Source organism: Staurois parvus, unplaced genomic scaffold, assembly GCF_062004578.1.
Source record: "Staurois parvus isolate SC_StPar_1 unplaced genomic scaffold, SC_StPar_1.0 ptg001329l, whole genome shotgun sequence".
NCBI lineage: Eukaryota > Metazoa > Chordata > Amphibia > Anura > Ranidae > Staurois > Staurois parvus.
This window is the reverse complement of record NW_028319125.1, coordinates 345,400-370,240: the sequence shown is the minus strand read 5'-3', so window position 1 is coordinate 370,240 and position 24,841 is coordinate 345,400. Positions and strand designations below refer to the sequence as shown.

The following is a 24,841-nucleotide window of genomic DNA, read 5'->3' as shown; positions in this document are numbered from 1 at the left end:
CGCAAATTTGAAGTGGCCCTGATGATTTAGAAACTCAACAATGGGTTTGATTCTGTTAATAAAAAGTATGAATGTATTATCTGCCAAAATTGTGTATTTTAACCCCTTCACGCCGGCCGCATGCACGCAAATGTGCGGCCTGCCAGCGTCTGGGCCTAGACGCCGAGCGGCCGCACATTTGCATTCAATATACAAAATACATATGTGCTGAGAGCGTGCGCTCCCAGCACCCATGTAAGTTACTCACCGAAAGGTCACGGTCTCCTCTTGCGATCGGGACCTTTCCCGATCATGTGACCGGCTGTGACGTCACGGCGGCCACATGACACTAAGCCCCGTCCCGTCCACCTCCCGACGCAGGAACTCCTCTTCACGCCGGGGCGATCTGGCGTGAAGGGGTTAAAATGACTTATTTCTTAGTTGAAAATCTGGCTTATGATGTCCATTTAAATTTCCCGTCACTAGTGTTAAATTATTGAGACAAGCTGTTAGTCTCCATGTACACGAGCCTACCCTGACCGCTAGGCCACGGGAAAACGTGAATTGTTGCAAAACCACAGTACCGCGTTTTTTCTACATTTTCCCACGGTCGGTGGTCAAAACGTTCCTATCCTGAATGCGATTCCTCCGTGTTCAGGAGAGGGAGGTTTAACCTCACCTAAACGCTGCAGCTCCTAAACTCTTCTAGAATCCTGTGTGTACATGGACACATAGGCTTTTACAGAGTTGAGTTTAGGAGCGTTGGCAAAAAAATGCCAAAAGCTCCTAAACTCGAGTTTAGCACCTGCTCAGGTACATGAGCCCTAAAACAGATTTAAAGGGTAACTCTACTTTCATTGGAAAGAAAAAGAGCGAATTAAAAAAATAATATAGCGTATAGAATTGTGGAGCAAGTCATATTGTAACTGAATGTTGTCAAAAATTAGCTTTCCTTTTCAATCTGCAGCAATGTGATTTTCTGTAAAATGCAATATGGCAACCTGGATGAGTTCTGTACACAGATGGTGTACAGATCACCCCCCAGAAATGTCATTTCCTGCTTGGCTGACTGTTTCTTCCAGAAGTCTGCACCAAGATACAAGTCAGATTTTGGGAATTCCCTTGCAACAAAAATTGTTTTTTTTTTTTTTTGGTGAGATCCTTCTAAAGGGCAATCGTGTCTAAAGGGATGCAGACCCTGCCACTTTCCTCATTAGAGCCCTACAAGTGCAGCAGCTGATTGATAATTATGACATCACTCACATTCCTTTTGCACATGAACAGACAATGTGTGAACTCTTCTCTCAACTATATTCTAACCCAATCCTATCATCTATACATCGAATAAATAAATATTAATTCACATGAAGTCCTATAAATGTCTCTGAAATCGCAAAATGTCCAAACACTTTCTTTTCCACCTTCAAATCACATCGTGTCACGCTGTATATGGTAGTCCAACGTGTTGTATCCCAACATTCGTGAACCTCAAATAATATATAAACTAGAAATAGTGTATTACCTTTTAAATAAACATGCCAGTGCAGCAAATAATGTGTCATGCACACTGCATATCATGTGTACAAAAAAAAACAATATAAATATATATTAAAATAATAATATATTATATAATAAATGTAAGATTAATATCACACGTGAATCAAAAAGTGAACACGCCAATTCCAAAAACAATAATCATACCGTGATCTCTATATAATGTGATTGACTCATCCACTGAATCAAAAATTAAATCAACCAAATAGTGAAATCCAAGATGTGCAACTCAAGTGAAAACACTCCAACTGGTGCAGCAATGGGTAATTACCCTATGTAGGTATTATCAAGCTTTTCCCACACAGTAGATGCTGACACCTCCAGGCTTCTTAATAGTCCTGTTATTATGTTCCCATGGTCCTCATAAGGCAAATCAGATATTTAGAGACTTATATGTAATCAAATGTAACATATTTATTCAATCACTTACATAAAAACTACTAAAAACCGCTTCAAGCATCAGAAGTAGTCCAATGTGGTCTTATTCTGGCAAAAACAGCATGTTCCCTAAACAAAGATGGCCGCGATCGTACTTCCGGTAAACGTAGATGCGTCAGACGTCACGTGTCCCGACACGTTTCGTCACTTCCTGGACTTTTTCATAAAGGGATCCTGCATGAACAGACAAACAACCATTTCTTCAGAATATCAAAAGATAGGACTCCTCAACAAAGTTAAAATCCCTGCAATGCACATAGATCACCCAGAGGGGAATGTTTTGGGTTTTTTTTTTTCTCAACAAAAGTGGAGTTTCACTTTAAAAGTAGATCTCCAGTTTGGATTTTTAACTTCTCTTTGCTGCAGAGGGGGTCCTGACTCCACGTTTTTTCTTGTGTGGTACAGCACCATGTTCTGCATGCAGGACTTCTTTATGTACTCTCCCCTGGCAATCGCGTTGAGAACTTCTGGCTGTGCGACTTTGTTCCTCAGCAGCCGCTTCCTGTCATGGCAGGCTGTTCTTCTAACGCCCCCCTGTAGTTTTCAGTACTGCATGGGTAAGGAAGAAAATCACCAGCACTCCAAAGATGCATTTTCAATGTATATTAGGAACACACCATGTCACATAGGTCAAATTGTCAACATTTCAGGGCCTTGCAGGGTCCCCTTCCGCAGAGTGGCCATAATTCAGTTGCCCAGAGGAAGAGGGGACCCTGTGAGGCCCTAAAACATTAGCAGATAGAGCTATGTAAGATTGTCTATCAAAGTTACAATCAAACATTGAGAACAGGCAAGCGCTTTATTACAGAGGAGACGGCAATGTCTCTTCTGCTATACATCTGCCTGCCTGTTGCAGTCCTCTGTAGAATGTACACTAAGCTGCACATGCGCAGCTCAGTTTATATTCTGGCACAGCTCCTGTATGCCGGGATGACTTTATCCTGCATCGGCCAGTCAAGGTGGCCAAGGACCAGCACCCGGAAGAAGCCTGGAGAAGATGCTGGCAATGGACCTTGCATTTGTCGGACTGTTGGACTAGAGATAAGAATTTATTACTTTAGCTCTGTTTTATAAAATTTTGGTAAAAATTACTTTTTTTTTCCTTACTACTGATTTTGCACATGGTGCCATCCATTACAGTCACTATCAGCACCCATTTGAATCACATCTGGTCAGGACTGTGCAGCTACATATAAGAATTGCAAGTATTAAAGGGATGACCTAATAATCCAACCATGCCTGATGAAGGGGTCCTGCGAGACTCCGAAACGTTGTGGTCACATGCCTGATGAAGGGGTCCTGCGAGACTCCGAAACGTTGTGGTCACATGCCTGATGAAGGGGTCCTGCGAGACTCCGAAACGTTGCCTTGCTGTAATTATGCGATCGTTCATTAAAACTTTTGGACCCATAGTAATGATCCTCGGTGTGCTGGTGACATTTTCCCTTGCTAATAATCCAACCATCACAGTGAGTGGTCCTTATAATTGGCTCTAACAGCACAGCGGCCATGCCCACAGCAGAACCGCACACATTTGTGGGACATGTCCCAGCGTGATCACTGCCCATCGCCATATCACAGGAAGGAGAATAATGGCGTTGGATCGGTCACATGACTCCATTATTTAGCTAGACATTTACAGTAGATAGTGTACATCGTCCATGGGTAGGGGAGAGGAATGGGGAAAATGATTATTTTGATGGCTGGACTTCTGCTTTAATACATAACTTTCTGGGGGGTGGTGTATTGTTGACCTGTTGAAGAGCTATGCTGGTATCTGACAATTTCATATCCAAAATACCTCTTCCCCCAGTGGATGCTGGGTCCCCCTCCCCAAACTACTGTACATTACTACAGCACGTGGACGGTGTCTTTTCACTTAAAATGGTTGTAAACCCTTACCCAGTGAAGTGACTGGTCTCAGGTGATTGAGATGAAACAAATCCTCCTGCACAGGTTGCATCTGTTAATCTGCAGTCTTCTCTATAGCTGATCAAAGTTCAGAATTTATAATGCTTGTCTGAGCTGTCAGGGGAAAAAAGAGATGGAGAGCTGAATTAACACACTTCAGAGCTCAGTGAGCTGATTGGAAGGAAGGGACACACCCCCCTTTACACAGCTTACAAGAAGAACTGAGGCTGTCAATCTGCTGAAGGTCCCTCCCCTGTCACCATTTTTATCTTGGTGCCAGGAAAACTTGTCAGACATGACGCATGCAGATAGCAGAGGGACAAGACAGCAGACATAAATGACACTTGGTGCTCTGGACTGAGACATGTACACACTATAGAGGGATATTCTTTGTCCATACAACCACTTTAAGGTATTTCAATATCAATTCTGTATCCCTTTTCTTTTGAAGCAACTGTCCGAGGCTCAGGAGAGGCTGAGAACTCAAACGAAGGAACTCAAGGACGCTCACCAGCAAAGAAAATTCGCCCTGCAAGAGTTTTCAGAGCTCAACGAAAGGATGGCCGACCTTCGCTCACAGAAGCAAAAGCTGTCCCGGCAGCTGCGCGACAAAGAGGAAGAACTGGAAGTTGTCATGCAGAAACTGGACTCCATGCGTCAGGAAATGCGCAAGTCTGAAAAGGCCAGAAAAGAGGTGATCTTTCATACTTTGGTGATTTTAACTGAATTCTTTACAGCAACCACTGGCTTGCTCGTTATCGTGTAAAATAACTGTCACTGTAATTAAAAGCTGCTGGCACAATGTACAGGCATATATCCCCCCACTCCCCTCCACCCACTCACACCCTGACTCCCAATGTTTCCAGTTGCCCACTGAGGCCGCCTATCAGACTGATGGGCCCATAAATTTTTTTGTGGCAGGAAGGAGCAAGCAGGTAATCTGATGCTTCCAGGAAGAGTTTCAGAACTATGCATGCTTTATTATTATTGTTTTATATTTTCTTTGCCAGAGTCAAGTTACTGGAAGATTCACTTTTGTGTTGTAGCTCAGGATTTTCATAGATCTTTGGGAGATGTGTAGATTGTATTATAAATAGGATTGAAAACCTTGACAAGGTATTGGCCTTCTCATACTTTATACGTGTGCATTTTAAAGCCCAGATCCAGGTTGGTGCTCTGCCTTAAATTGAAGCTCATTCTACACCATCTTTGTAATTTTTTTATACAGCTTTTTTTCTATGGGTGTTTGATCAGTTCACTGGATGTCATGGATCCTCCTCTGGTGATAGGTGGGTCCTAAATGCTGTAGAGAGCTGCACCACGTAATGACATGGCACCACTCTGCAGCATTCTCTTCTGAGGCTATGACAGCATGATGATGCATCCCCAAGGGATGAACCCTGGGCTTTCAAAAAGAATGTTGAATGACAGTGTCATTCAACTCCTAAAGCATGTGGTGCTCAACCTGTGGCCCTTCAGCTGTCCCAGAACTACAAGTCCCATCATGCCTCTGCCTTTGGGAGTCGTGCTTATAACTGTCAGCATTGCAATGCCGCATGGGACTTGTAGTTCCGCAAAAGTGAGAGGGTCACAGGTTGAGCACCCATGCCCTACAGCAGGGGTGTCCAAACTATGGCCCTCCAGGTGTTGGGGAACTGCAAGTCCCATGAGGCCTTGCAAGACTCTGACATCCACAGGCAAGACACCCAGAAGCAGAGGCATAATGGGACTTGTAGTACTTCAACAGCTAGAGGGCTACAGGTTGAGCACCCTTGCCCTGAAGAGTGAATACTGCAACAAGGGCAGCCTTTTTATTTTTATTGTTACAGTGCAATAGAAATTATACTCACCTTGGATCCAGCGATGAGACGTCCCAGAGGAGCGCCTCAGCGTTCCCTGACATCTTTGGGCAGGTGGCTTCTGGGTTTCAATTGCCGGCTGTTTTTATTAGCTGTCCAAGGGGGTGATGTCACTCAGGAGTGCAGTCAGCTTTGACATTGTCGAATTTCTACAGTGAGCTGCACGTACACAGCTAGCAGTACAGGGGCAAAGATAAATAACTTTGATGTAGAAGAGACAAAGCCTATCTCTTCTGCATTAAAAATCCTACCTGTTCTTTTTTTTTTTTTTTAATACTAAAGTTCCAATGCATCTGGCAATATAGAGTGAGTTTCTTGTTTTATTGTTACACATGCAATTTATTTCTTTTATGTTCATTTTTTCACAAAGGATTTGTGTGTGAACGCTGCAGGAATTGATTATAAAGCTCCACTTTAATTTTTTTTTTGTTTTTGTTGTAGTTAGGCACAGCATATGTGTAATAATGTAAACCATGTCTTATTTTATTATAAGATTCATGATCAATTTCAGTGCGCAAAGTGATTATTTTTATATATATATATATATATATATATATATATATATACTTTTTTCTTGTTGCTGTGGTGACAGTACTAACCTTTATTTTAATATCTAATATAACATTAGTATTTATTTACTTTCTTTGATCTTTTTGGTGCCAGCTGGAAGTTCAACTGGAAGATGCTACAGCTGAGGCCTCCAAGGAACGCAAATTACGAGAACACAGTGACAATTTTTCCAAACAGCTGGAAAGTGATTTGCAAGCACTTAAGGTAAGGCATTATAAGTTGTCCCCCCCCTCTTGTTTTTGAATAAATGCATAACAGTTTTGGACATCTATTATTTTTCAAGGGGTACTAAATGCCAAAATAAAAATATAATACATTGCAGATGTGATGGTTGCATTCGTTTTCTTTTTTTTAGGCTTTTTTTCCTTATTTTCACCTGGTGATCCAGACAGTAACACACTTATGTCTTAGGGTGTCTGCGCTCTGGATGGTGAAATGAAGACAGCAGCATTGTCAGTCTTGGGAGAGGGTAGAGTTAGATGGACTGGACTAACAAATTAAACCTTTCAGTGTTAAATGGTTTGTCTCAACCCTCTGTCACTTTTGCTGGACAGTTGAAATAAAACAAAGACTTACTGGCTGGATTAACAGGTGAAAATGGAGGGGGAAAAGCCTAGAAAATAAAATTAATGCAAACACCACATCTAAGAATTGATAATCTACAATATAATACGATTTTTTGTTTTTGGATTTAATACTGCTTTAAGTTTTTTTAGTGCTGGGATTAAAGGACCATTGCTCTTTTGGAACACCTATTCTTTAAAAGAAAAGTGCAGGAATAAAATAAAAAACATACATATTCATATGGATGCCCCATTGTTTTATGGAAAAGAAAATTCTCAACCTACAGAGGACTGAATTGAAAAAACCCGAAAATAAAAGTGAAAAAACAATGCAGCTGGCTAGTCCATTTTGCTGAAATTTAATTGCAGCAACTCAAAATGGTCCTCAGTAGTCTGTATGGCCCCCACGTGCTTGTACACATGCCTGACAGCGTCGGGGGCATGCTCCTAATGAGACGACGGATGGTGTCCTGGGGGATTTCCTCCCAGATCTGGACCAGGGCATCACTGAGCTCCTGGACAGTCTGAGGTACAACCTGGTGGAGTCGGATGGACCGAAACATGATATCCTCGAGGTGATCTATTGGATTTAGGTCAGGTGAGCGCGGTGGCCATTCAATGATATCAATTCCTTCATCCTCCAGGAACTGCCTGCATACTCTCACCACATGAGGCCAGGCATTGTTGTGCACCAGGAGGAACCCAGGACCCACTGCACCAGCATAGGGTCTGACAATGGGTCCAAGGATTTCATCCCAATACCTAATGGCAGTCATGGTGCCATTGTCTTGCCTATAGAGGTCTGTGTCCCTCCATGGATATGCCTCCCCAGACCATCACTGAGCAACCACCAAACGGTCATCCTGAACCATGTTACAGGCAGCATAACGTTCTCCACGGCTTCTCCAGACCCTTTCACATCTGTCACATGTGCTCAGGGTGGACCTGCTCTCATCTGTGAAAAGCACAGGGCGCCAGTGGTGGACCTGCAATTCTGGTGTTCAGTAGCAAATGCCAATCGAGCTCTATGGTGCCGGACAAGTGAGCACAAAGCCCACTAGAGGACGTAGGTCCCTCAGGCCACCCTCATGAAGTCTGTTTCTGATTGTTTGGTCAGAGACATTCACACCAGTGCCCTGCTGGAGGTCATTTTGTAGGGCTCTGGCAGGGCTCATCCTGTTCCTCCTTGCACAATGGAGCAGATACCGGTTCTGCTGATGGGTTAAGGACCTTCTACAGCCCTGTCCAGCTCTCCTAGAGTAACTACCTGTCTCCTGGAATCTCCTCCATGCTCTTGAGACTGTGCTGGGAGATGCGGCAAATCTTCTGGCAATGGCACGTATTGATGTGCCATCCTGGAGGAGTTGGACTGCCTGTGCAATCTCTGTAGGGTCCAGGTACCGCTTCATGCTACCAGTAGTGACGCTGACCATAGACAAATGCAAAACTAGTGAAAAGCAGTCAGAAAAGATGAGTAGGGGAAAAATGTCAGTGTCCTCCACCAGTAAAACCATTCCTGTTTTGGGGGTTGTCTCATTGTTGCCCATCTAGTGCACCTGTTGTTAATTTCAATAACACCAAAGCAGCTGAAACTGATTAACAACCCCCTCTGTGACTATTTTACTGACCAGATCAATATCCCAGTAGTTTAATTGACTTTTTGCTAGACTCTGAAAAAGTGTTCCTTTAATTTTTTTGAGCAGTGTATATTTAGTGTGTGTGTCCAATATCTTTCTTAAGATTCCTTGAGGAAGATGGACTGAGCCCCTCTGAATTGACTCAGCACATATTTATATTTGAACATATTCTCCTGCTCAACACCTGTAAGCGCTTCAACTTTCACTTGATATTTTGATGCTTATAAGGCGCAGACTCCGCCAGCTCAGTGGGGGATCTGTCCACTGATCCCCGTTGGGTAAGCAGATGGCTGGTCTGTGTCCACTCCACTTATGCAAAGTGGACCCTGACACAGCCCACTCCCCTCGATGGGCGGTCAGATGTAAACGGACCACCTTTCCATTCACACTTGACTGCCATTCGATCTGCTAGATGGAAGGGGAATAGACCCCCATCCATCTGTTTTTACCGGATGTAGGCAAGTGTAACTGGACACATGTCCTGAAAAACAGACAGATGGACCCAGTCGGTCCGCTTGTGTGAACGGGGGGCCTAACTGTATTTTACCTACTTTATGTTGTGTGCAGTGACTACTAATGCAAATTAAATGTATACATACAGCGGTTTATTGAGGGAGAGATAACGACGCATAAAAGACAGATGGTAAATAACAACGCAGAGCCTGCTAGCTGAGAAGAATGCACTTTTGGCTGTAGATTTCATGATAGTTGACAGGGAGGGAAATATAAGATCTGCAAATCTGCTGTACTTTGTTACACCTGTAACTTCACTTTTGGTGTGTTGATCGATACAACTATGCTTGATCTTTGAATGTCCTGCTTTGTTGTACAGTGATTGTTATACTGGTCCACTTATGTCTGTGGAAGACTGTGGTCAGAACTCTGATTGTCCACCAAACTAAACTTTCAACTGAAATCTCAATTCTGGATGGACTGACCCTTGAACTTGTGTTCCTTTTCCAGCTGAAGCAGGGTGGTCGAGCCCTTGGAGTCACCTCCGAGCAACAGCAGGAGCTCTCCAAGGTAAAGACAGAAATGGAGAAAAAGATCCTATATTATGAAGAGGAGTTACTGCGAAGGGAAACTACTCACACCCTCGAAATAAAGAATGTGAAGAAGGGGATACATGACTTTGAGAGCCAGCAGCTTGCCTTGCAGAAGGAGATCCTCATGTTGAAGGACAAACTTGAAAAAGCCAAGCGGGAGAGGTGAGAGTTGGTGCTGTTCATGGGGTGTTATCTGCTAATGACTAGGTTTAGTCTACCATCAGTCCACTTCCTTACACTGTGACTGCCCGCGCTTCCTACTGCCTGTATATGTATTTATTTATTTCAGGTATTATATAGCACCGTCAATTTACACAGCACTTTACATATATATTGTACATTCACATCAGTCCCTAACCCTCAAGGGGTGTACAATCTAAGGTCCCTAACTCACATTCATACATACATACATACTAGGGCCAAATTAGACAGAAGCCAATTCACCTACCAGCGTGTCTTTGGAGTGTGGGAGGAAACCTGAGTACCCGGAGGAAACCCACGCAGTCACAGGGAGAACATGCAAACTCCAGGCAGTTGGTGCCGGGGTTGGGATTCGAACCAGCGATCCTAGTACTGCCAGGCAGAAGTGCTAACCATTTAGCCACTGTGCTGCCCATGTATTGTGTCAGTCTACTTTATATCACACCTTATGCATACTAATACCTACTGTATATCACATGCTACTTAATGGACAAAATCAGGATGTATACACTTCTCAGCCCTCCTCGCTACCCAAATGTAAGCTTCATCCCAAGTGGTTTGTGCCATACCATGCTAGTATACACAGCGCATTATGACAGGCAAGTGAAGCGTTCCAGTGCTGAGATGTTGCCTTTCCTGCTGGTCACAGGCACTTCTATCTTTTCCTGACCTTCCTTCTGGGATTGCTCTTCTCGGCCTCTTAAAGAGCTAGGCGGCAGTGATGTCACTCCTGCGCACCATAGTCAGATCGTCACAGCACAGAGCAGTGCCATATATGCATGTTGAGCTGTGCATTAGTAGCTCCATGTACACTATAACTGACAGGCAAGGGGAAGAATTTATTACAGAAGAGACCGATAGGGTCTGCAAGCAATTTTTTGTAAAATAAGAGATTAATGCCACTTTTAAAGTAGAACTATAGGCAAATCTTTTTTTTTTTTTCATTTTGGATAGAGTAAGGGAGGGTTATAACCTGTAAAGGTTTTTAAAGCGTCGCCTATGAATAGTAAGATGTACACGGTTTGTGGCCGTTGCACGGACGTGCACAATTTTACAGCGTGACATGTTTGGTATCTATCTATTCGGCGTAACATCATCTTTTATATTTTACAAAAAATACTGTACACCATAAAAAAAAAATGCAAAAACCACCAATTTATTCTTTAGGCCCTCTGATTCAAAAAATATAATGTTTGGGGGTTCTAAGACATTTTCTAGCAAAAAAAAATAATTTTAAAACGTATACTGTGCCAGAAATGGCCTGGAGCTAAAGTGGTTAAAGGAGGAGCCAGAGGCATGTCTTAATGTGTCTAGCGGTCTGTCGACACAGGGAGCATCCTTATATAGGACCCTGCAAGTCAAGGAGCCACCCTTGCACTGGAAATCACAGATACAAAAAAGAGAGCAGTGTCACTTTAAAATATATATACAGTTGTGTCCAAAATTATTCAACCCCCAATGCTGTAAAGGGGTTTAGGGACTATAGTGTACATTTGGAATTGTATTCAGAATCAAATCCTACAAGGACGTTGTAACTACCCAAATGCAACTAAAATGACATCAATTGTTTATGTAATACAGTAGTAAATGGTTCTTATGTGGTTTCTTCATTGCCACAATTATTCAACCCCTTAAAGACTACCACTCTGAAGAACAGAGGTTCATACAGGTGCTTTCCATCAGGTATTGAAAACACCTGTGGATGTCACCGAGCAGCAATCAAGCATAATAAGCACCAATTAGGCAGCTTTAAAATGACTGTGATACTCAGCTCCTTCTAGACATTTACTGGTGTGGTTACAAACATGGTGAAGGCAAGAGAATGGTCCAGGAAGACAAGAGAAGAGGTGATTTCTCTTCACAGGAAGGGCAATGGCTATAAGAAGATTGCAAAGATGTTAAACATACCAAGAGACACCTTAGGAAGCATCATTCGCAAATTCAAGGCAAAGGGCACTGTTGAAACGCTACCTGGTCGTGGCAGAAAGAAGATGCTGACTTCGACTGCTGTGCGCTACCTGAAGCGTAGAGTGGAGAGAAGTCCCCGTGTGACTGCTGAGGAACTGAGAAAAGATTTGTCAGATGTGGGTACAGAAGTTTCAGCCCAGACAATAAGACGCACACTGCGTAATGAAGGCCTCCGTGCCAGAACTCCCAGGCGTACCCCCTTGCTGTCTCCAAAGAATAAGAAGAGTCGACTGCAGTATGCCAAAAGCCATGTGGACAAACCACAAAAGTTGTGGGATAGTGTTCTGTGGACTGATGAAACAAAATTAGAACTGTTTGGGCCCATGGATCAACGCTATGTTTGGAGGAGGAAGAACAAGGCCTATGATGAAAAGAACACCTTGCCTACTGTGAAGCATGGTGGAGGGTCAATCATGCTTTGGGGCTGTTTTGCTTCTGCAGGTACAGGGAAGCTTCAGCGTGTGCAAGGTACCATGAATTCTCTTCAGTACCAGGAGATATTGGATGGAAACGTGATGCAGTCCGTCACACACCTGAGGCTTGGGAGACGTTGGACCTTTCAACAGGACAATGATCCCAAGCATACCTCCAAGTCCACTAGAGCATGGTTGCAGAGGAAAGGCTGGAACATTTTGGAGTGGCCATCGCAGTCACCAGACTTAAATCCGATTGAGAACCTCTGGTGGGACTTAAAGAAAGCAGTTGCAGTGCGCAAGCCTAAGAATGTGACTGAACTGGAGGCCTTTGCCCATGAAGAATGGGCGAAGATACCCGTAGATCGCTGCAAGACACTTGTGTCAAGCTATGCTTCACGTTTAAAAGCTGTTATAACTGTAAAAGGATGCTGTACTAAGTACTAAGATTGAATGTCACTTGGGGGTTGAATAAAACTGATAATGCTGTGAGCACAGAAAAGACATTTGTGGTTATTTCATTATAACTGTTATGTTATATTTGTCTGACCTACAAGTGCCTCTTTAATGTAAATGTAAGCAAGATGACTGAATGATCAAAAGCAATGTCAAACTGGCCAAAACACTCAATTTCAGTGGGGGTTGAATAATTTTGGACACAACTGTATATCCCTTTTGGTTCATTTTTGTAATTTATCTAATTTTATAATGCTACATAGTAGATAAAAAGGATTCTGTTCCTATGAATCTCAGTTCACTTTTGTGGATCATGTTTCTTATATTTGGGTGGTTATCCAAATGTAGCTTGGTGTGGTTCAGTAGTAACAATGACACAACCCTGAATCAACAAACCCCAGGAATCCAAATCTTGTCTTAAATATGCCAATAAATTTACCACAAGTCAAATTGCTAATCTCTGCTGATTGTTATGTAACTTTTGTTCACTAAAAGATATACTTGAATCAACTATGTTACAGCATAAAAATTGAAAGGGCTCTGCAAAAGATGTTTACTAATACTTGTCCTGATTCCTGTACTTCTGATCTTTGCTCTCTTGAACATCTACAGCAGCACTAGTGATTTTGGCCACTTTGTACTCCTTGGCTCCTCATTCAAGAAATTCAAACAAGTTAGCAGACGTCCCCTCTCATTTTTCTCTTGTATTCCCTTGAGAGATGAAGTGACATCATCAAGGGTCCTGCATGCACAGATTTCTATATTACTTGTGTTACTTGGTGCTTGGCCCTTTTCACACGCGCAATCTGATTAAGTCCACCTGTCAGTAATTCAGGTTGACCTGATCAGATGGTCCATGTAACCCTGTGGACCGGTGGGTGTAAACAGGCTTGTGTCAGTTTACACCCACCTACCTGCAGTCAGGTCTGTTAAAATAAAAATAATAATAATGTGAAGGGGAAACAATCAGAGGGCAGTCAGGTGTCAATGGACAGCAGATTCAGTTTACGCCCGACCATCCATACAGCAGAGTGGGCTGGGTCTATGTCCTCTCTGCATAAACTGAGCGGACACAGACTTGTCAACTGCCCGCTCTGCTATGATCCCCTGCTGAGCAAAGCAGATTCTGCCACGTGTGAAAGGATCCTAATTAAACACACACACTGCATTGTATACAATTATGGTGAAGTCAACGCTCTTTTTTCCTGCAGACAAAGTGAGTTGGAGGAGACAGTGGGAACCGTGAAAGAGAAGTATGAACGGGAAAGAACAATTCTTCTAGAAGACAATAAAAAACTTTCTGCAGAGACTGAGAGGGTAAGTCTGCTTGTCTTGGCCACCCTGTGGGAAGTATTTTTGAAAGGTGCTCTTATCTGCTCCCTTTTGATCTGTTAAATTAGCTTTTTTTTTCTTCTGTTTGAGTGCAAAAAATGCTTAATGATCCTGCCAGACATTTTGAGCTGATAACTTCCTGTACTCGCTGTCTGCGCTTTATTTCCTCTTATAAGTTAGAATTGTTTCTTTGTGACTGTAGAACACCTCCATCAACAACACATCTCCTCCATAGATTGGACAAGGAGGTGCCTTGCTGGCAGGATCAGCAGGCTAAAATGAAGAAAAAAAACAGCCTGAAATAGTACTTAGGCATCCACCACATCTATGTTTAATCTATGTTTGTTGAAAAGTTATCAGAAATACAAAGTGACCAGAATAGGACATAGCCAAAGAAAAAAGTAAATATCTAAGCTATGCATTTACAAAAGCATCAGTATTATTATTATTATTATACAGGATTTATATAGTGCCAACAGTTCGCTCAGCGCTGTACATTACAATGGGAAACAATACATGAGACAGTACAATAACAATACAATGCGATACACGAGGGGTTTGAGGGCCCTGCTCCTTGGAGTTTACAATCTAGGAGGGAGGGGGTAGTGGTACGGGAGGAAATAGCTGTGGGGGATGGAGTGGTAGGAGGAGTGGAGGGGATCAGCAGTTAGCAGAGGGTGGGGTAGGCTTTCCTGAAGAGATGGGTTTTCAGGGTGCACCTAAAGGAGAGGAGAGTAGGTGATAGTCGGATGGATTGGGGTAGGGAGTTCCAGAGGATGGGTGAGGCCCTGGAGAAGTACTGGAGGTGGGCATGGGAGGAGGAGACCAGGGAACTAGAGAGAAAGAGGTCTTGTGAGGAGCAGAGAGTGCATTTTGGGTGGTATTTGGATATCAGGTCGGTGATGTAGTTTGGGGCAGTGTTATGGACAGCTTTGTACGTCAGTGTTAGCATTTCGAATTTGATCCTCTGCCGAATTTGATTGGCAGAGGGGGGTGGCGGATACGGAGCGGTTGGTAAGGTGAATGATTCTGGCCACAGTATTCAGGATCGACTGAAGCGGGGATAGCCTGTGGTGAGGTAGAAAAATGAATTTGAGAAATGTTTCCATATAGTTCGACTATCTATTTACGTCTGAAAAATGTTATCATTAACTAAAACCTAAAGTCAAAGAAATAACCAAAGTGATGGTACATATAATCTCTGGGGTAGACTAAGATGTAATCTAGTCCCTGGACTATACAGATGTGGAAGCTGGCAGGAGCCATCACATGTAAAGACTACAGTATATTACATTTTTTATTTTTGGGTTTAGATATATTTTCAATTCTGTCCTATTTGTTACTCTACAGCTCGGCTCCTTTGTGGATAAACTGACAACACAGAACAGACAGATGGAGGACGAACTTCAGGACTTGACATCCAAAAAGGAGTCCGTGGCTCACTGGGAAGCTCAGATTGCAGAAATCATTCAGTGGTATGTTTCCACATCTCCTATTGTCTGGGGTTTCTCACAAGAGGAAGTGACATTTCCCTTATCTATTTTTGTGGTTAGGTGGGTGTGTGCTGGCAAAGGACGTTCACAGCATTTTATTCACATCCTGATTGTTGTGTCTGTAAGAACTGTGCTGTTGGGTTCCACCCATATTTCAAGTTCTCCCTAATCAGAAGAATGTCTTATTGTTACCTTTCAAGGGTTGCTTAAAAGTAGATAAAGCTTTCATTAAATGGAGCATGAGTATATATAAAATATTTAAGAAAAAAAAAAAACCTTTGACAAAAACAAGCGGTAGTGGAGGGGATATTTAGAAAATCCACTGACAGGCAGGGCCTTTATAATAGAAGAGACCCTAGATGTCTTTTCTGTCATAAATGTCCCCCCTTCCTGTCTTCGGATAATGTGGTCTGAGCTCTGTGTGCCGCGACAATATGACTGACGTGTGCATGAGCAGGACTGACGTCACTTAGGCCCGTCCATTCAAGCAGACGAAGATATGAAACCAAAAAGGAAGACTGGGCGAAGATGGAAGCTACCAGGGACAAGGGACACCCGTGACAGCACAACAATGGAGGGCTCCGTTTGTAGGTAGGTCTGTCATAATGTACTAGTATTCAGTGCTTACTAGTACATTATGACTTAAACCTACACAGGGACCATTTTTTTTACTTTAATATCTAGAGTTTACTTTCACTTTAAGTAAGGTAAATGCTTGCTAGGAGATATTACCAGGGAGGAGAATCTCACAGAGTAGACCCTTCTTCTTACTTTTCAGTATGGCTGATAACAATAAAACCGCCCACCATTCAAAACTATCTTCTGTGGTGCTGCTCTCTGCTTTGTAGGGGAATTCTGAAATGAAAGCTTCCTGTTCTTCCCAGAGGAGTCAGCTGGCAATCCGTGATCAGCAAGGCCTTTCCACTGTATAAACCTATGGAAAAATGTTCATTGCTGTCATTTTAAAGCAGAACCCTGGGCTAAAACTTTTTTGTGTGTCTGATCTCCTAAATTCACTGAATAATGTCATCCATCTTCTGGTTCACTCAGTAGTTGCTCTGAAATAACCTATTTATTTTCATATCAAAAGGTTAATTCTCTTTGGTTTCCTGTTTTGTAAGACCGGTGGCTGCTATACCTCCTATTCCACCAGCCATTGGTCTTGGCACATTCTACACACTACATTCTGTAGTTCTTTCTCCAGGAAACAGTAATTCAGCCTCAGTTGCAGTGGGGGACAGACTTAGACTTTCAAACACATTCAATATTTACAGGCCCAGTGTACCCACCCACATTCGCTACTATTCCCTGTGGTTGATGGGAACTGTAGTTTCCTTTTACTGCAGAGAAAGAGGAGAGAATATTATGTAATCCTTCCTATTACACCTCCTTGGCAGGGCAGATCATGTTTTTGTTTGAATTGCAGAGATGAAAATTCAGTTAGGCTTTTCTCCTAAATGGTAAGGATTGTCAGAATTGTATTACCGGCTTGGTGTACTAATGGCTGATTCTTTTTATTTTTTTTTGCCTATCCCGGAGTTCTTCTTTAAGTGAATCCTTGACATGTTGAATTAAATCAGTATCGCTGTATAAACCTAAAAGTCCACAAGTGCTTATCATAATTAAGTTAGAGTCCATCAAAGGTATTAAATCAAAATTTTCACTATATGCAAATATAAGAGTCCCAAAACTGTATCAAAGTCCCCCAAAGAAATGTGAATGAATCTTCTGTGTAACACACCACCACTGTGTTCCAGCCACCAAGGAACCACACCGCTGCTTACTAGCTTAGACCTCAGATACAAGGAGGTCTTAACAGCACTTTGTGCTGGATGGATGGAAGGAAGGATGGTGGATGATCACAATGGATGGCACAATGGATGGAAGGATGGTGGATGATCAATCCAAGGCACAGCCTTCTGTGTGACCATACAGCTCCAGTTTTAATTGAACACCTTTGGATTCTAATTTATTTGTGATAAGCACTTGTGGAATTTTATGATTATATACAGTGATATTGGTTTTATTTCAATGCGTCATCAATTAGCTTAAAGTGATAGCGCTGCATTTTTATCTATTAGTTTGATTGGTATCTTTGTTTGTCTATGTCTAGAATTGGCAAGCACTTTTTGCGCATAGTTTATTTGGTTTTGTCACTGTATGAACATACCCGTGTGGGTCATAACTGCTCTAAAACGTTTGATATGATCTAGGCTAACTGGCTAGATGCACAGGGCTTAGCAAAAGTGGCAGCCCTGTTGTGTCCATTTGTAATTTAAGTCCTACTGTTCTAATCTAAATGATTTAATGATTAGCATTAAATTCGATTCCCAACCAGGACACTACCTGCATGGAGTTTGCATATTTGTTTGCGTGGGTTTCTTCCAGATATTCTTCCTTCCCCCACTTCCTGGCAAAGCATGTATAAGTTGACAATGTTTTACTCTGTTTAGGATTTTACGCAACTGCCTGTGCTTAACAGTGTGCTGTGAAGATGTGTTACTGGTAATTCTGCCAGATAATGCCTATTATCATCCTTGTTTAGTTGTAATTTCCGTCTTCTTTGTACTAACATGATCACTCTGTAAATTTCATATGCAGCTATATTTTTAACTTTAAATTAGTCCTCGTTGACATTTGGCGATTTAGGATCACAAGCAGTCGCGATTCTGTCCGCAAATCCAAATCGCACTCCAGTTGTGGCAAAACGCCTCACGTGTTGAGGTTTAAGTAATTTGTAATGGCACCTCAACACGGGGTGATTTTTCTGCGATCATCGAAGGAAAACCGCATTGCTTGAAGCTTGTCACCTTAAAAAAAAAGCTCCTGCTCCTTTTTAGGCGATAAGCTTTCAACGATGCGGTATGCTGCGATTGTCAAAACCGCATCACATTTGAGATTGCAGTGCGATTTGAAATCACAGCCAGAATTGCAGCTATCCTGCCCACGATCCCTAATAGCCAGATGGAGCCTAAAATGTATCTTTTATGTGTTAAGGAAACTTTCTGAATTTAAACAGTGTAGCCTGGTGGTGGCAGAAGATTTAAATGTGTGTCTGGGTCCTCAGATGGATGCGTCTTCACGTATGCGCAGAAAGGGAAGTAGGGAATCTAAATTATTGAAGGGATTGCTATATAAGTGCCAGCTGACTGACACCTGGAGAGTAAAATACCCAGGTGAAAGGGATTATACCTTCTTTTCTCCGGGAAATGGTTCATATTCAAGAATGGACTATATAATGATCGAGCATGGACAACTGGAGTTGTTGGTTAGTTCCAATATAGAGGTTATGTCCATCTCTGATCACGCTTCTGTCACGATGAAACTATGGGTTGGAGGTAACCAGGTTAAAGAAAATATGTGGACACTAAATTAGATGCTTATACAGGATTCTGAAATAGAGAAAAGGCTAAGGCAGGAAATTGAGCCAATTTTTTTAGTTCAATGAGACTGAGAAGGTCTCAGTGACTACAAACTGGGAGGCACATAAAGCATATTGCAGGGGTATATTGATCTCAATAGGTGCAGAAAAAAAAGAAAGAATGAGGGGAAAAATCAAAGACGGTGATGGAGGAGCTCCATAAACTAGAACAGTTACATAAACGGAAGACAGGTACAGATATATATCAGAAGATAATCCTTAGAAGAACTAAAAGAGCTTATGGAACAGGAGTCGAGAAGGATATTTAACAGGGTTTTAAAAGAAAGATATCAGTGGGGGAATAGACCTGGAAAATATTTAATGAGGAAGTTAAAGGAAAATAAATCTAAACACTTCATAGAAAGAATTAAGGATGGTAAAGGAGAAATGGTGTATACCACCACTGATATCGCTAATGGGTTCCAAATATATTATAGCAGGCTGTATGATATGAGCCCCAGAAACCAAAAAGAAATGGGGGATGAAAATAAAAAAATAGGCAGAAATATTTAAACGAAGTGGAGCTGCCATAACTAGCACAAGAAAAATTAGAGGTCCTAGAGAGACCTATACCCCGGAGGAAATCACCTTGGCCCTACAAAATACAGCTGAAGGAAAGAGCCCTGGCCTGGATGGATACACTGTGGGATATTTTAAAAAATTCAAAGAACTCCTTGTTCCTAAAATGTGTGGTTATATGAATGCAATAGGGGAGGGGTTGGAAATGAGAGAGGAGTCATTACGATTATACTTAAAGAAGGGAAAGATAGAGCACAGTGCGCCAGCTATAGGCCCATATCCTTACTAAACATTGTCACCAAATTGTATGCCAAGGTATTGGCAACCAGAATGAAGGAGCTGATGCCGGAATGGATACACCTGGATCAGGTAGGATTCATCTCTGGAAGAGAAGGTAGGGACAACAGCCTGAGATCATTGCTCCTCCTACAAAAGGTAAAAAGAGAAAAATTGCCGACTATATTACTGTTGATAGATGCCGAAAAGGCTTTTGACATTCTTAATTGAGGATTCATGTTTGACATGCTAGAGGTCTTAGGAAAAGGGCCTAAAATGTTATGGTCGATAAAAGGGCTCTATAGTGGACCGTCAGCTGCGGTTAAGGTCAACGGATCCCTCTCTCAATTCTTTAACCACCTCCCGTCTGGCCGTTGTATATAAACGGCTGGACGGAGGCAGTGCAGTTTCGGGTGGCCGTTTATAAATGGCCTCCCCACACCCTGCTTGTGCGCGCTCCCTGGGAGGGCGCAGCACCGCGATCTGGTGCCCACTATGTCCTCCGTAAAAAAAAATTCATATGGGTACAGTGTTGCATGACCGCGCAATTGTCATTCAAAGTGTGATGGCACTGAAAGCTGAAAATTGGCCTGGACAGGAAGGGGGTAAAAGTGTCCGGACTGGAAGTGGTTAAATTGCATAATGGTACCAGACAAGGATGTCCACTTTCTCATTTGTTATTTGTATTGTCCTTGGAACCTGTTTTGGCGAGGGTGAGAAAGTGTATAGATATAGCAGGAATAAAAATAGGGGAAGTAGAACATAAGGTGGCAGCATATGTGGACGACATTTTGTTTTACATTGTAAACCCCAGAATAACGTTGTCTCATTTAATGAGAATATTAAAACAGTACGGCGAGGTATTAATTTGAAAATAAACCCTGAAAAATCAGAGATATTACACATCAACTTACCAAAATCAGATGCGCTAAGTCTACAACAAGAGTTTCCAATTACTTGGAGGGAAAAGGAAATCGGCTATCTGGGAATAATTTAACTCCTTCAATAAAAGGTTTATATAAGGCGGACTATATCCCATTAATAAATGAAATAAAGGGCAAGCTGGGTATACTGTTAATAGGTAGAGCTTACTGGATAGGTCGTATAAACCTGTTAAAGATGGTGATAGTACCAAAAATCCTGTAAAAGTTTCACATGCTTCCAGTACACCTACCAGGATTATTTTTTGAGATAGTGAAGAAGATGATACTCAAGTTTATCTGGGCAAATATGAAACTGAGAATTAGCTATGAAGTATTGTGTAGAGCGAAAGAGAACGGGGTCTGGGCACGCCCAATGTGAATAAATACTATCAAGTGGAGATACTATCACGTGTAACAGACTGGATATTTAATGCACAAGGGAAAGGTTGGGTGAATATGGAAGGGACTTTGAGTAGGGCACAGTTAGGGAAAATGGTGTGGGTACCACATAAAGTTCGCACATTGGATGTGAATATTATTTCACTGACAAAGAATATTTTAAGTATTTGGGATAGATTGTATAAACAAAAAGGTTGGGAATATAATTCACCTTTGACTCCCCTGGCGGGTACGGAGTATTTCCCCCAAGGGAAGGATAACATTTCTGGGAAATGGTTTAAAGTTAAAAATGCACGTGTGAAGGATATATTGAACAGATGGAAATTGTACACTTTTTTTTTAGAGTTAAAAGACGAGTGGTGGTATGGTCAATTATGTAATTTTGTTTCAACGCTCCCACAACCACTGAGGACTATGGAGGATCTGTATCCATGTGAAAAACTGTTGAATGTAACTTCAGGCCCCCAAATGAATTACCGTATTTTTCGCACCATAAGACGCACTTTTTTCCCCCCCAAAAAGGGGGGAAAATGTCAGTGCGTCTTATGGAGCGAATGTAAAGCGGCCGGTCCGGTATTTCTGCCGCCACCATGTCAGAATACCGGGCCGGCCGCTCAGCTGTTCTCTCCTGCAGGGCCTTACCTGTTCCTCGCTCCAGCGCTGCACAGTCTTCCCGCACTGGCTTCTGTGACAGCCGGGTGCCCACTGCGCATGTGCTGCGCTTTGTGAATGATCCGGTGTCTTCTGGGACACATGAAAGGTCACAGAAGGCGCCGGGCCATTCACAAAGCGAAGCGCTTCTTGCACCTGCGCAGTGGGCACCCGGCTGTCACAGAAGCCGGCCCGGGAAGAAGAGGGAAGGCAACTCCGCGGAAGTGGGAGCGGGTACCTGTCAAATTCAGGTACCCGCTCCCCCTCCCTCCCCAAAGGTCAGCAGTCTCTGGTCATTCCCTGCACTGTCCGCAGTCTCTGGTCATTCCCTGCACTGTCCGCAGTCTCTGGTCATTCCCTGCACTGTCTGCAGTCTCTGGTCATTCCCTGCACTGTCCGCAGTCTCTGGTCATCCCCTGTACTGTCTGCAGTCTCTGGTCATTCCCTGTACTGTGTCCGCAGTCTCTGGTCATCCCCTGTACTGTCTGCAGTCTCTGGTCATTCCCTGCACTGTCCGCAGTCTCTGGTCATTCCCTGCACTGTCCGCAGTCTCTGGTCATCCCCTGCACTGTCCGCAGTCTCTGGTCATCCCCTGCACTGTCCGCAGTCTCTGGTCATTCCCTGCACTGTGTCCGCAGTCTCTGGTCATCTCCTGCACTGTGTCCGCAGTCTCTGGTCATCTCCTGTACTGTGTCCGCAGTCTCTGGTCATCTCCTGTACTGTGTCCGCAGTCTCTGGTCATCTCCTGTACTGTTTCTGCAGTCTCTGGTCATCTCCTGTACTATGTCCGCAGTCTCTTGGTCATCCCCTGTACTTTGTCCGCAGTCTCTGGTCATCTCCTGTACTATGTCTGCAGTCTCTGGTCATCTCCTGTACTGTGTCCGCAGTCTCTGGTCATCCCCTGTACTATGTCTGCAGTCCATTGGTTCAGAATATTTTTTTTTCTTGTTTTTCACCTCTAAAACCTAGGTGCGTCTTATGGTCAGGTGCGTCTTATGGAGCGAAAAATACGGTACATCCAAGATCTATGGGATTCTTATAGATTTGAGAGTACCGATCCTCCTCAGTTCTTGGAAAAATGGGAACAGGAACTTGGAATAGAATTGAATGAACAACAAAGGAATAAAATATTTAAATTATAACTTGGGGTGATGAATATAAGCACAGTTGAAATGAATTACAAATGTTTGGGGAGATAGTATATTACACCGAGTAGGGCACATAAACAAGTAGATATTTCACCGTTGTGGGGAGAAGGGAACAATGTTACACTTATGGTGGGACTGTCCGAAAATTCAGGATTACTGGAAGGGAATAATACAATATATTCAGGAAATCTGTGGGATTATGGTACAGAGAGACCCGTGGATGTGTCTGTGAGCCTTCAGTAGATCTATACAGGAATAGGGTACTATACCATTTAATCAGGGCAGCTAAGGGCTTGATTCCCAAGTTTTGGCAAGTCCCAGAGCCACCAAGAATAAGTGAGTAGATAAATAGAGTGGATAACATCTATAGGATGGAGGAGTTATACCACATTGAGGAGGATAAAATAAACAAATTTAGGAGAACGTGGAGTAGTTATTTACATTTTAAAACATTTATTTATTTACCCTGAAAACCTATCTCTACAGGGAAGCCTACCCAGCCCTCAGCTAATTTCTGAACTCCTCCACTCTTCCTACCACTTCATCCCGCACAGTTGTTTCCTCCTGTACCACTATCCCCTCCCTCCAGATTGTAAGCTCCAAGGAGCAGGGCCCTCGAACCCCTTCGTGTATTGAATTGTATTGTTACTGTACTGTCTCGTGTATTGTCTCCCATATAATGTAAAGCGCTGAGCAAACTATTGGTGCTATATAAATCCTGTATAATAATAATTATTTATTTCGGGTACTTATCTAGCGCTGTCAATTTACGCAGCGCTTTACATATATATTGTACATTCACATCAGTCCCTAACCCTCAAGGGGCGTATAATCTAAGGTCCCTAACTCACATTCATACATACACATACTAAAACATCTAAAAATTATCTGGAACTGGTTGGAGCTAAGGTGGAAAAACATTAGAGAGAGCTTAAAGGAGAACCCCAGAGAGAGAATGGAGGTAGGAGTGGAGGGTTACAGATATAGACAGAGAACCATGAGAGAGGTTAGGAAAAAGGATATGGACTGGGGTATGTGGTGGGTGGACAGGTGGAAGGAAAATGGGGTGGGGGTAGAAAATGCAAATGGAATTTATGTATTGTTATATTTGCGTTTTGTATTTCCTTCTTATGTTTGTGTATTAGAAGTTTTCTTTTCTTGTTCGTATTGAAAAAATTTAATAAAAGATATAATTAAAAAAAAAAGAACATATCATATTTTTCGCTGTATAAGACGCACCTGACCATAAGACGCACCTAGGTTTTAGAGGCAGAAAACAGGAAAAAAAAAATTCTGAACTAATGGACTGCAGACACAGTACAGGAGATGACCAGAGACTGCGGACAGCACAGGGATGACCAGAGACTGCGAACAGCACAGGGATGACCAGAGACTGCGGACAGCACAGGGATGACCAGAGACTGCGGACAGTACAGATGACTGCTGACCTTTGGGGAGGTGGGGAGCGGGTATCTGAATTTGACAGGTACCCGATCTTACCTGTTCCTCGATCCAGCCGCGCGCTGTCTTCCCGGCTTCTGTAATGGCGCTCGGCATGACAGCCGGGTGCCCAGTGCGCATGAGTGAGAAGCACTTGCGCTTTGTGATTGGTCCGGCGGCTTCTGGGACCTGTCATGTGTCCCAGGTACCGCCTTACCATTAACAAAAAGCACCGCTTCTTGCGCATGCGCACTTGGCACCCGGCTGTCATGCCCAGTGCCCACACTACAGAAGCCGGGAAGACAGCACGCCGCTGCATAGAGGAACAGGTAAGGTCCCGCTGCAGAGCTGAGCGGCCGGCCCGGTATTCTGACACGGCCGCGGTGGAAATACCGGACCGGCCGCTCCATATTCGCCTTATAAGACGCACTACATTCCCCCCCCAGTTTTGGGGAAGAAAAAGTGCGTCTTATACGGCGAAAAATATGGTACATCCGAATAAAGCCACATATTTGTGGGATCAAAAAAAAAATGTACCTTTTAAAATTCTTGCTGGGGGAGATCTAGCAGGAGGGGAAGAGACAAGACAGCAAGGGGTTTTAGTAACTTGTGCTTTGAATATAAAGACTATATCTCCCTTTCTG

At 43.0% G+C, this 24,841-nt stretch overlaps 1 protein-coding gene across 7 annotated transcripts in view; it reads left to right on the top strand.

Annotated features, from left to right (window-relative positions):
- Positions 1–24,841, top strand: part of CDC42BPB (CDC42 binding protein kinase beta) — a 219,580-nt gene that overhangs the window by 127,695 nt on the left and 67,044 nt on the right. For all 7 annotated transcript variants that reach the window (XM_089661355.1, XM_089661354.1, XM_089661351.1 and 4 more), the window contains exons 13-17: positions 4,334–4,576; positions 6,405–6,515; positions 9,475–9,719; positions 13,807–13,912; positions 15,278–15,402. In XM_089661355.1, the coding sequence (XP_089517481.1) occupies positions 4,334–4,576; positions 6,405–6,515; positions 9,475–9,719; positions 13,807–13,912; positions 15,278–15,402 (830 nt within the window). The remainder of the gene's footprint in view (positions 1–4,333; positions 4,577–6,404; positions 6,516–9,474; positions 9,720–13,806; positions 13,913–15,277; positions 15,403–24,841) is intronic.